We start from the raw sequence: 13,990 nt of genomic DNA, 5'->3' as shown, positions 1-13,990 counted from the left end.
TGTTGAAGGAATTACGGTTTTGGATGACCTCTTTCGCTTCATCTTTGACATACTGGTAGCAAAAGCTTGAAAACCAATCTGTCATATTTTGTCAACAAATTTTCAAAGTATCATCTCCATGCTAAAACTCTGAGGTATGTGCTACACCAGTATGACAATCTCCATTTTACACAGCCAAGAATAGAGCATACATATAAGCCCTGTCTATACCGCACAAAGCCAGGCCATAACAGGGAATCATCTTGTTACGTTTTTTTTCTCTTTTCTTGGGGCCCCTCTGCTCTTCTCGATCTCAAATACCCGACGTCATCCTAAACTCTGGCATCTGTTTCCCATCACCCTCCACATGTGTCTGTGCAGCATACACGCAGCTATGGGAGAAGAAGAGTTCATGTATGTGGTATGCGCTTCCTCTCCTGCACGTGACTATCCCTCCAGGGGTCACAAGGGGGCGACCATCAGGGGCGAGGATAAAAGACCAATCATAATTTTACAGCAAAATCCATTCGCCATGTGTGGGGTACTAAATCTAATACTACTTGACAGTGGGGGAGTTTTCAAAGAGATGTTTTGCCAACAAGCTAAGAAGTAGAGCTTTTCGCGATGACTTCACTTTGGGGAATTACCTCTGTATAAAACAAAAGGCAGAAAAAAATGTCGTAGAGTTACAGGAACCAACGAGAAGGACCTCCACCCAGGCATCCCGCGTTCGCTTCTTGGCTGTAATCATTAGACTACTAGCCCCCCCTCTCCCCTCCTCTCTCTCTCTCCTGGACTGGACACAAAGGGAGGAAGGAAGCCCCGGAGAACAGGCTTTGGACTGGGCAGGTCGGCGCAAGGAAGTGGCCAGTGGTTTTCCTTTCTGTGAGAGTGGGAGTTTGGAGGACCACCTAGTACTGTGTGAGTCAATGTGAAAATGGGGCAGAGTATGAACGATACGGGCAATAAGGAGAACAGGAAGTAAAAGGCCACAAATTTAACTTAAGGGGAAATCCATATTGTTATTAGAGGTAACAGTACGAGATATTCTACTTCAAGGAGCACTATGTAACTTTTTGGTTGTTTCTATGGATATGTCATTGCTCTGCCTAGAATGTTCCATAGTATGACATTAACCAGCTCTACCTTACATTTATTCAATGACAGGTGGTTTTATAGCTCAAAAATAACTTGAAAAACAGGTGTTCTGACTGAGAGCGTGGTTTCCTCTCCACAGATCTGACCTGTAACTTGGTCTGGTTTGGTCTGAATTTAAAAAAGGTTTAATGTTATACTGTGAAACATTCCACATAAAGCAGTAACATCAGAAAAGCCAATTATGTATCTACCACCAAAAAAGTCACACAATGCACCTTTGCAGTAGTACAATTTGCTGTCCAATCCTAAAAAACATGTACTTAATTAAACTGGTGAGGTACAAGTAAATACTGAACTGGAGTTTTTGGTGTGTACTTAAACTTATCCACTGCAAGAACATACTGACAATTTATAAATAAAATTTCAGGAAAACTGTCCCATCTGCACAAATACATCAAATTCCCGGCTTATAAAGATGGACAGTTCCGTGACCTACAATCATGACCACCACAGGTGTAACCCATCCCTCACCTCGGCTCTAAACCTGCATGCACGGACACGCTCCCCTCTATCTGCTATGGCTCACAAAGAAAATGTGAATTATGCTCCCCATAGATGTTGATGAAACCCAGACACGACAGCTCTGCGTGTTGTTTTGACTTCAACAGACACACGTGTAAATGTGGCCATATTTCACTGTCCAGGGCTGGTCTCGGTCACATGGTGTGGAACATAAAGAAGAGGAACACAGGACATACTTGCGGTCTGTCTCAGGAGTGGAGAGTTGACTGCTGAAGCCCAGGGATTCCTACGGCAGAGAGGAGATAATGTGTTAGTATAACTATGATTTATAACAATTTTCATCTGTGAAAGAACTGAACAGTAGGGCTGTGCTGTATGTCAAATGAAATTGAAACATTTGTATAAAGGTTTACTATAAAACATGGATGTTATTCCTTACAAAAATAATCAAACTTTGGACTGGATGAAACACATACTTGCAATTAGGGATGAACGGCACTAATACTGGTATCGGATAAAGCTGCCACTACTGAAAAAATTGGATGGATTGGATATCGGCTTCCAAATATCGATTCAGACGATATCATGGTCGGACTTTTACTGGTCATAATTGGCCCAGTATATCTCTTTGAAATTTTATTTATACAAAGATGTTCAGTTAGTTGAGTGATAGATAACAGCTACATAACACATTTGGATCAGTTTTGTCTTATTTTATTTTTGTTTACAGAAAATAAAGGCTGCATTCCGTCTCTGCACTGGTACTGGTTGATATCGACTATCTGGAGGTGTTTTAAGCATTTGGTATCGAAACTGAAAAAGACTAGATTGGGACTTGGGACTAGATTACATTCTAAATTTACTGTCAAAAATTATTGATCAAATTAAAACAGAAAAATTAAAAATTAAATAAATAAAATATAATAATCATAATCATAAATAAACTATAAAAACTTCTATTCAGCATTATTATATACTGAATATTGTGTGTATATGTATTGTGCTTGAATTGAATGAGATCATTTCTAATATAGCACAGCCCACTGGAGTCTAATAAAATTTGCTTACTTGAATCTCAGAGCGTAGCTGCAGGGAAGTGGTGCTTGAATCCTGTTTCTCCTAAAATGACAAGAGGGAAGGTGTCAGTGTTTAACATTCAATAACAAAGGAATATATTCACTACAACCGCGAGGGCCAGTAACAAAAACATTGGAGTCTCAGTATAAAACAAGAGCTGTGCGTATGGAAAAGGTCAATTGTTTCCAGAACAGTGTGTAATATAGACAACAAAGGTGATGTGGGATAGACCTGAGGTGAGGTTTGACACACCTGTGCTGAGAGTGAAAACAAACAGCAGCACGTGCAAAAGACACCGTTTAACAAGTTTGAGCCTGTGTCCAAACCTGCTCTACCCGTCCCGCTGTATTCATCCACCAGGCGCTGAAGAAAGATACAGCTTTTCAGGCAATAGAATAGGCCAGGTTGGGAAAGTGTAATGATTGGACGATCTGATTACAGCTTTCATGTTGGTGTCTTCACTACAGAGTAACACCTGTCTTTGTGTCTGGAGTTACAGCCTTGTGGAGACATGCCTTCAAGTCAGGAGTCACATTACATTCACATCTCCCAAGCTGTCACACTTGTGTAGTGAGAGTTTTGGAACAACTACCTAGTTATTAAATGTAATCTTCCTCCGACTCTGATTTGTCCAAACTTGTAATTGGTAAAACAACAATGGCACTAATTATGCCAGTGAGATTGTATCATCAAGTCATTAGTATTGTCTTAATGAGCTTCACAATATATGACATAATGTACCATAATAATGTAGCAGTATTAGGTCTTAGTAGTTGCGGGCTCTAGCAGTACTAGTCAGCAGAGGTGGGACCAAGTCATTGTTTTGCAAGTCTCATATGTCTCAAGTCTTAGACTTCAAGTCTGAGTGAAGTCCCAAGTCAAATACAGGCAAGTCCAAGTCGAGTCTCGAGTCACTGGCTCATAAGTTCAAGTCAAGTCCAACTCGTCTTCTTTGAGTTCAAGTCATTTCAAGACTTTAAACCAAATATAGCATAGATTTTGCAATTTATATGAATTTTAAACTAAATTGTACTTTAAAAAATCATAGTATCTTTATATCTGAGTATTTATAGACTATATAAGAGTTGTAGAAATGTAAATTTTCCTTTTTTAAATGTTTTGAAAAGAATTTAGTCTGAATCATTACAGTCAGAATAGAAAGAATTCAGATTTAAAAGTGCTTCTCAAGTCTTCAAGTCATAGGCCTCAAGTCTGAGTCAAGTCCCACGTCACTGACCTTCAAGTCTAGGTCTAGTCTCAAGTCTTAGTCCATTTTATCAAGTCAGGTCTCAAGCCCTTAAAATAGTGTCTCAAGTCTGACTCGAGTCCAAGTCACGACTTGCAAGTCCCCACCTCTGCTAGTTAGACTACTTTTAATATCCCTCATGGTTGGGTATTCTATATTCAATTTCATCATAATTATTTCAGTAGTAACTAGTAGTAATAACTGTGTTTGATGTATAAATAGTAGGGGTGTAACAATGTCCAAGTCTCATGATATGATACTGTAACAGTCTGAATCTCACTGTACAGTATCTATTGCAATATTTTGTGGAGGCTCTTAAGTTTTTGCTCTTAAAATGCCTTGACAAGATTGAATCCAAAGAACAAAGTCTTAAAAGTGTTTAGAACTGTTATTTCTTCATGTAGGCTAGGCTGAAATGGAGCAATGGACCATGGTCTATATAGTTCTCTCTCTTTTTTTAGATATTGCTGCACCATAACTCTTAATTTAAGCAAAGAGACTTGTAATTCAATATATTGTGATGGTCCATGACATTATTGTGAGAACTTTGACGATACGATATCACGATATTTCGGTTATTGTCACATCCCTAATAAATCTTAAGTCTTAAAATGCCGAAACATTTTTTTGACCTATGAAATCTACACTCAGGTCTTTCAAAACACACAGACCGTAAAGCAGATCTGAATAGGATGATACGTGCTCACATAGCTGCAGTGGAAACTAAGTGGAAAGATTTACTACATTTTTGACCTCTCCTGTCTAACCCCAGTGCAAATGTCCATGATGTTCTTTGCAACGTGGTGGGACAGATGGGGTCAGCGTGTTCCCGAGGGCCAGAGAGTGGACAGTCCAAAATACTGACACACAGGGAGATCTCACCCCAGGGAGCAAAGGGTCAAAGGAAGGCTAATTTGTCAATGAGCATGTTAAACTGTGCGCAAAGACAGACTTTTATCATGTTCACTCCTTTATTTTTTAAGATAAAGGTGCAGGGCATAATATTTTGGTTTATAACATATAGCATTTATTGATTGATTGATTTTTTTAAATTGGTTGCGACAAAAATGTAACAATAGAAGTTTAATGTCATACTGTGGAACATTCGAGTCAAAGCAATACTACCATTTTAATAATAGAGAAAGAAACAGGTGGCTTAGACTCGCCCTTAAAAATTACACAGCACACCTTTGATAACTTGTATTCTAGTAGTAATAATACAGCTTTATATTTGTGCAAGTAACTTAAAGTACTATTATTGCGTTTACAGTTTAAATAGATGGGTAAAAACTAAAACTAAACAATAAACAAAAGAAAAATGTGTGTTTTTAGATATTTGGGAAATGTGATAAGCGGCCAAAACCGTATTGCAACATGGGGGGAAGTTATTTATTTCTGATAAAGTTGAAAGAATTCCCAAGTGACACTGAAATAGAAAGAAAAAAGTCATTCACACAGTGCTGACCCCTCTGTTTGCGTTTTTTCTGAGGAAGTGAGAACAGTCTGGAGGATCAGTCTAATATGAATCACAATATTTAAGTTCCTATTTTTACTTTCTATCCGAGTTTTCACAGTAGACCTGTTAATGACTTTCATTTTTACATTCATTTCATTTTTTGAGAAGGAAGTTGAAGAGTATATGAGGTGATTTACTCCTATGATAATTCTAGAGTTGTATCCGATGCCCTGCCAAATGTGACACCCTCAATTTACCCCAATCGACACAGCTATATTTACAAGTGACGGTTGCTACTACGCTACTACAGTTAGTGTTAAATGCATGAGTATCCAGTTACTTTCCAGCACTCCTCTGAGTATAAGTAACAGTCACAGGAAGACAACCTTTGCCTTAACCTTTTATTATCTTGTATTTGAATAAGCGGACAATACTACCACACCCTTACCTTGACGAAATGACCACTAATAGTTAAAGGGCTCATATTACTCCATTTTCTGATCTATGCTATAATGTTTTTTCCTCATTACAAACCTATCCAGAATAGTGTTTTGTTTCATTCACACATAACAAAAGGTAAAGGGTAGCTGTTCTACCAATATATTACATCATAAGGTGGAACAAAGCATTTGAGCTTTGGAGGTGTTGACAGACTAATAATAGAGGATTACTCAAACATGTGTGAATGAAACAAAACACAAGTCCAGGGGTGTTTTTGAGGAAATTACAACATTCTGACAAGACTTAAAGCTCAAAAGAGTCCATTTTGTGTAATACATGACCTTTAAGAGTTAGTGATGACATAACATCCTTTAACAGCTCCTTTTGCCCTGAAGGGTCATCTGATCCGAAGGGGTGAAGTGCTGAGGCGGCTAACCACCCCAAAATGAGCCCGAGCCCTATACTTATCCCAGCAGTGCTCAAGACAAGAGACAGTCTGCCTGGTTTTATCTTTAAGTCTTAACTAGAACAGTGGGAGGCCTGTACCTGGCGTGTTTATCTATTTGTCTGTTATGGCATTTACAGCACAGATCCGGAGGTTACAGTAGCGTGTAAATCAGGAATGCTCCTGTCCTGAACGCTCGTCCACGCATGGGAATACTGAGAGTCCCATAAGTCGGACAGCAGGTACCAATCTGCAACATTCGCATATGCACAGGATGTGAGGGAGCGGGTGATAAGAGGCCTAAAGCATGTGAGGTGTGCAGTAGAAGAGACTGTATAATGCAAAAGAGTCGTGCTAGTAATGCATGTTAATGTCACGCTGATACAAAACACTATAGTTCATGTAATCCAGGGCTACTCAAGGCTTTCAACTTCATGTTACTGGAAACATTTTGAGGACTTTTTCCAATTCAAAAGATATATTTGGTTTTAAATTGTTAATTGCAACGGTCATGGCTTTCAACTTCTCAATATATATAACATTTTGAGAAGTTTTTCTCCATACAAAGCTGTTTAAAATTGTTAATCACTATGGTAACAGCCCAAAATGTTTCAATATTCTGAAACCCATGGATAAAAAAAGAGACAAATAATAGATCTCAAAAAGTTTGGATAAGAGTAAATAAAAATCTAATACATTTAAACCTAAATTTCAAATGTTTAGGTTTATTTGAAAGTAGTGCTCTGTTGAGAATTAAAATATATTCATGAGATAAGCCATTGTTTTCTGTGTTTATATAATTCACAACTTTTTTTTTTTATTGTGTGAAATAGCCACCCACCCGTACCACTTACATGAGTAGGATATGAATCTGTATTTTCCTGAAATAGAAATAGAAAATAAAACACACTAAAAAGGACCGGCATCAGCTGTGTTTACAAAGGGTGGCTTTAAGAAATAACACACATATAAGAAGTCAAAGTTTGCCGTAGCTTTTTGAAATCCACAACGCGCATACTTTCACAGAGGTAGGGCAGATTGGTTTTACTATCAGATCTCCTTTGATCGCACCCCTACAGTGACAGAAGATATCACTGGGCACGCTGCCTGCTGTCTCTACAGATGTCTGAGAACAAGCTACTGCACCAGCTACACAAAACCATGGCAACGTACCAGGCTAATGGGAAAATAATTTGTGTTTTTGTAATTAAGTTTTTAAGTTTTTGATTAATGTTTTTTAAATGAAGATGCAGTTACAGTGGAAATGTTAAAGGTCCTATATTAGGCAAAATGAACTCTTGTGAGCTTTAAGCCGTGTTAGAATGTTGTTACTTCATCAGAAACATACCTGGACTTGTGTTTAGTTTCATTCACACATGTTTGAGTAGCTCCAAAGTTCAAAATGCTCTGTTCCACCTTGTGATCTCATGAAACAGAAGTTTTCAAATTAAAAGCTACGTTTAACCTTTAATTCAGTAAAAATTGGCGATTGCAGAGCTGAAATTATTCAAATTATTCTAGTGGTGGTGCATAGAGTTTAAAACACAGTGTAGCACGGCCTGCAATACCACATGACATCACAGTGGAACAGTGGAGTGTTTTCCATTTGAGAGAAAAATAAATACACAGGGTTTGTGTGTTTAACATGTGTGAATGAAACAAACATAACTTCAGGTATGATTTGATGAAGAAACAAGCAAACAATTAAGAACATCGATCAGAAGTTATGCATAATATGGGCCCTTTAAACAAGTTCAGGTCTATTACATCGGAGAGAAGACTGAAATCCAAACAGCTAACCTGTACATTTAAATGACATGTATTTCATAACATGTTTATAGAGGTCTAAACTAAAAGGTTATCACATTACAGTACAGTATAGACGTGTAGTTATTTGCAGAAGACATTATATTACAGAAAATAGTTGTAGTCTTTGGGAACTGATATTGTGTCCATTAAAATTTTTATTTTGAAAACTATAGCTAAAAATCAACCCCAAAATAACCCCATATCCACAGTACTGTCATAAGATAGAGCACAGTGTGCAGTCTGGTGTCTGTGCTCCTGGCTGTGCAGCTCCAGTCTGAGCGTGCCGTCTCTCACACGCAGAATCTGTGCAAAACAAACACAACCTACATCCAGGAGGAATCTGTCGCACATCTCCAGCACAGGAATGTAGACGCATATTTACTGTGATTGAAGAATATATACCCATAAATATCCAGTTTCCACAGGAATTATTAATGTAAATACATTTCAATCTTCTAGTTCAAGTCACTCTAGCACTGGGTCAGGAGTTCAGATATCAGTCTTCTCTGAAATTTGTGTTAAAATGTGAATTGTCAAAGTACATTTTAACATTGTTCCACTCAAGTGAAGTTTGATTTCTTAATAAATGAAAGCAACAGCAGACAAACTAGTTAGATAAGCCCTAGTAGTTACAGTTGTAGTAGTAGTTGCAGTATTGTAGAAAATCAGAAAATACAAATAATACTTTAACTTGTATACGGATACTACCTTACCTAATATTACCCAAAAGTATTAATAATGTAACATAACTCAAAGGTGTCTTGTAGCTGAAATGCAGATGTGTGAAGAAACTGCTGGTGCATCTGACACATATATATATTTTTTCAAAGAGAATCCCAAATCAGTGGCTTCTGAATGTCTGGATTAAGGCTTAGATCTCACAACACACTCCCAAAGGGGCTCGCTATCCTTTACATGAACCCAGCCACAGATACTGGGAGATACTGGCCTACTTTCTGCCTCTTCAATGGAAGTCAATATCTGCAGGGTTGTTTGGGAATGTGCAGGCAAACCCCAGTCCTGATTGCTTAAGCGTGACTGGATTGAGTTAGATATAAGAGGCTGGGTTAATGAGGAACACAATGTCAGCTATGAGAGCAAAGCAGGGGAGCATCGAAAATCTTGGTAAAGCTAATTACAATGAGGAAATGCATTATCGGGTCAGTTATTTTAGTGTGGACTGGTAATGGAAAAACTGGTACGTAAACACTCAATGATCAAAATAGACGGTTTAGCCAATGTTAAAACCTCAAACTATTAGAGTAAAATGTATTGTAGGTGTCTTAAGCGAAATATTAGTACTAGGAATATTGATACGTTTCATGCTGGGGGTGTTCTGTATGTGTATGGCAGAATGTTCAGAACAAATACAACACACACATTAGTAATAAACTACCAAAAAAGTTTGAAGACAGTTTGAAAACTGAAGAAAAATACAAAATGGATTTCAATAATACATTTTCAAGAGTCTGTGATCGATACGAGCGTTGTTTAGGTGTTTAATTTCAACAAAATGGTGAAAAACTGTTGGCTAGGTTGACTGTAATGTTATTTGAGAGGCACAAATCAGCTCTCCTGTTGTAGTTCCAACTAAGTCAGCTCTTTTTTGTTAAAACAAAACTCTAAAACAAAATTAAAGTCTAACAAAGCTTCAGACACTGCAGTGGCTAAATTAGCTTCAGACCTCCGGGGAATGTTGATGACATCGGCTGCAAAGTATCAATACACAATCTTTAAACGTAAAGTGACAGAAGCAATTTGTATGCGCTCACACTACTCCAAAAAGCAGGTCTATACAGTACTTGAGAAAAAAAATGCTCTTAGGGCCTTTTTACATGAGAACGCTTGCAGGTAAAAACAACAAAATATTTTATCGGAAGTGCCTTTTGTTTAGACGGTGACAGCGTTTTTGGGGAGTAAAAACGCAAAAATCTGAAACCACCCTCCAGAGTGGAAAAGTTGAATACGCTCCGTTGTAGTGTTTCCATCTACACTGCCCAAGATGCAAAACTCTGGTCACTCTACTCTGCTGACATCGTGTTTGCATTTACGTCACATACATACAGAACACAGAAACATAGCATGCATACCCGATCAAATTCCACACACATTTGCATCATCGTTTGCATGCAGATTTCCTCACGAAAACACTAGTCTTAACATGGAATAAAAAGTGAAGATGGGACACCACTTTTGCGTCTTCTGTTCAGACCGTCATCATATAAACATAGCCTTAGAAATTAAAGTAGTAGTAGTAGTAGTTGTAGAAGTAGTAATTTATTCAATCTAATTCATTCAACTAGAAACGGTCTAAAATATCAACAAAATCATCTGAAATCATCCAAATGATTCTAGTGAAGGTGTACGGAGTTTAAAAACACAGTGGAGCACTTCCTGTATTATCTCTTGACATCGCAAAGTAAGAAAGAGTGAAAGAATTCAGCCTAAATATGCAGGATTTGTGTTTTAAACGTGTGAATGAAACAAAACACAACTCCAGGTATGTTTTTGATGAGGAAACATTATAAAGGAGATCAGAAAATAGGGTAATATAGACCCTTTAAAGTAGTAGCAATTGTAGTAGTAGTTATTTATTCAGTGTAATTCATTCAAAAAGAAGTGGTCTAAAAATATCTACTCCAATATACACTTTACATTTTGCTTATACTCCCTCACAGTGTATACAAAGCCGTCTCAGTGCACTGGCCAGGAAAAGGTGGATATGGAGTGAATGCAGCTAAACCAGAGGAACCAGGTGGTTATGGGACATTATGCCAACTGGCAACAGGCTTTGGGTGAGCCTGGGTGGGCGCGCCGATGGAAGGATAGACACCAACTGGAAATCCTGGTACACATCCAAATAATACACGCACCACTACCCATGAGGCTCGAGCTCTGCACACGCCTGCAAAACGGGCTCATCTGGAAGACTCATGAAAAACATATACAAAAAGATAGCATGTATAACCATTAGCAAATCTGTGTTTTCCATTTCAAAGTGATTTATAAGTAGCTACTATAAACTTGTGAAGCTGCGGCCTCAAAATCCAGGTGGTAAAAGGGCAGAATTCAGCTGCAGTTTTTGTAGTACTTTTAATTTTAGTCTTACCACAAACATTTCTGCATTTGAAAAGCCAAATGACCAAATATAGTAGAAGGGATAAAATAGTCAGCTGTTTTATTGTTGCTGTTGTTGTAGCAGTGAATCAAAGAATATGTAGCAGTAATGTTAGTAGTACTGGTAATTGAAGTACTAGCAGTAGAAGTAAGTATGAAGTAAAGATTTGCAATTATTAAGAGTTTCAGAATGCAAAAAAATTGTGACGAACAATTTAAAATACATATTATATTTTAACAGGAAGCTGAAACCCATGAAAAATTATTGAAGTATTTGTGGTGTAAAGTAGCAGTAATATTTGTACTTCAAAAATATTTTACAGTAAGATTTGATTGTGTTGTAGCTGTGGAGAGAGGGGTGGGTGGCAGGATTTAGTTTTTGTCTTTTTTCAGTTCTTAGTTTTGCTAAATATTCAAATAAATAAATAAATGAATAAATAAATAAAGTACAGATAAAATTTATAGACGTATCCAGTTTTTTGCATTTAAGCCCAATTTAGGAGCAGCAATAAATCAACATTTCGTAGCTTTTCAAATTGTGTTGCAATGCATTCCTAACCTTCCTAGGCTCAGTTTTGTTTGGGCTTTTCCACCAGAATACCAAAGTTATTACACATTCCACCAACAGTTCCACCATAACATCTGGATTAACAAATCGCACTCAAAAATCATAAATACACATCTAGACTTCTCCAAAAGTTTACACCAGCATCATCAAACATTTGAAAAGCACCTCAGAACTACAACACCAGTAGTACTACAGTAAATACACACAGGATTTGTCTTGGTTCAGTACTGTGGCTTTAACCCTGTTGAACTGACCCACTTTGATAAATGGGCATGAAGAAGGCATTAGTCCATTTAGCACAGGCTCTTTCAGCTGGTGGCAAAACACACAAGTCTGAACTGGAGTCTCGACCTTCAAAATACTGAACTAAAAAACCATTACAGAATCCCTTAGGCCACGGGATCAGTGTTGTTTTGTGTCAAAAATGTTTAAGTTATGACTGTTGTCAACATTTAAAGGGTTTGTCAAATAAAAGTGTCAATGTAGTTTGGTACTTGCGTCAATGGATAAGCCTAGCACAAAGACATGATGGTATTTTAGGCTTAAATGTACTATATTACCCAAAACTGACTCTTGTAAGCTTTAAGTCATGTAATAATGTTGTTATCTTCTCAAAAACATACCTGGAATTGTGTTTTGTTTTGTTCACACATGTTTGAGTAATCCTTTATTATTAGTCTGTCTACATCTCCAAACATCATGTAGTGGTAGTTAACAGCCATTTTTTACTTTAGATTCAGTAGAGATAGTCAATTCCAGGGCTGAAATCATTTAAATGATTCTAGAGAAGGCGTATGAAGTATAAAAACACAGTTTAAGAGAAAAACTCAGCCTAAATATGCAGGGTTTGTGTGTTAAACATGTGTGAATGAAACAAAACACAGCTCCAGGTATGTTTGTGATGAGGAAACAACATTTTCAGATGAGAATAGATGAAAAAATATGGGCCCATCACAAATGTGTTTTTGTAATTATTATTTTTATTTGGTGGAATAGTACCTGGAAAATGGCAAAGGAGAAATTCAATTTATCAGCTGGACAAACTTTTCCTTTGCCATGGATTCTACCTGGACGACTGAGGGATTCCACACACATCTTTGGTAAATATTTATCAGTCAGGTAACAGTGTGAGGAAATGTTGAAAAAGTTTGAAAGACAAAAAGTAGTTTTGAGAAAATGGGATCATTCTATCTGTCTTCAAGATTCCAAATTTCGCATTACTCATTATATTAAATTTTCTGCCTAAGCATTTCTTTTACTTTCTGCAACTTCTACAAGTTTGGGATTGAATAATGGCACCACTTTCTGAAGCTGTGAACATTTTTACTTCTTCACTTCATTTTGTGCTGACCAAGAAGACACTGAACTTTATACTAATTTTGTGGCTAGTCCCGATAATTACAGTGATATTAACCACAAACCAAGTCGACAAATCTGCAATCTGGCAATTAATCAGCAAATTCCACTACAGACCTGTCTCCAGCTCACATGAACACAACCTATTAGTACAGAGAAGAACTGCTATCAAAATTCTGTTATGATTTATGCTCATGACATCTCTTTCATGAGGTAATAAACTAATACCTGAGGGTAGTAAATGACTTTCGGTTCCTTGGGATGATGCATTACTTCCTTCATTTGGTGTCCTGGTTTGTGCGAGTTCTAACACGAACCTTTAGCCTCCAAAGCCTTTAACATGCAGCTGTGTTTGGTTAAGATTAAATGGACAGCTCCTTTCATGTCATTTTAAGACTTTTATGACCTGTCTCCTCAGTTTAGATTGACTTTCACCGAGGCTTGTCTGTGGTCTTAAATTGTCACATTTTAAATGGTGCGTCGCTGTACAATTATTATAGTCACTTTGAATTCTTGGTATTAATTAAGCAGTTACTAAGCCTGAATCATTCTTAATAAACTATTTGTTCATCAGGAATTACCAGATCTTTGGCATTTTTTGCCCGAACAATATGAAAATGGTCACTGCACACACCCGAACCATTAGAAGGAAACCCTCCAAATTTGAGATCGATCGGATGAGCAGTTCGAGAGTTATGTGTGGAACAGACGAACAAACAAACACACGCAGACAGACGTTCCTTGCATTTATAGACAGATGTATTTATTAATGCTTTATTAAGTGTAATAAAGTTGTAGTCATTAGAAAGAGATACCAAAGTGTTAAAGCAAAACTGACTTTTGTGAGCTTTAAGCTGTGTTATAATGTTGTTACCT

The 13,990-nt window shown here is 37.3% G+C and overlaps 1 protein-coding gene across 2 annotated transcripts in view; it reads right to left on the bottom strand.

Annotated features, from left to right (window-relative positions):
• Positions 1-13,990, bottom strand: part of sash1a (SAM and SH3 domain containing 1a) — a 262,733-nt gene that overhangs the window by 35,057 nt on the left and 213,686 nt on the right. For both annotated transcript variants that reach the window (XM_020918832.2, XM_020918908.2), the window contains exons 3-4: positions 2,668-2,718; positions 1,836-1,885 (exon numbers count right to left, since the gene is read on the bottom strand). In XM_020918832.2, the coding sequence (XP_020774491.1) occupies positions 1,836-1,885; positions 2,668-2,718 (101 nt within the window). The remainder of the gene's footprint in view (positions 1-1,835; positions 1,886-2,667; positions 2,719-13,990) is intronic.

This window comes from Boleophthalmus pectinirostris, unplaced genomic scaffold (genome assembly GCF_026225935.1).
Source record: "Boleophthalmus pectinirostris isolate CB_2022bp ecotype Guang Dong unplaced genomic scaffold, ASM2622593v1 HiC_scaffold_13, whole genome shotgun sequence".
Taxonomy (NCBI): Eukaryota; Metazoa; Chordata; class Actinopteri; order Gobiiformes; family Gobiidae; genus Boleophthalmus; species Boleophthalmus pectinirostris.
Note: the sequence above shows the minus strand (reverse complement) of the source record. Positions and strands in the feature narration are given on the sequence as shown.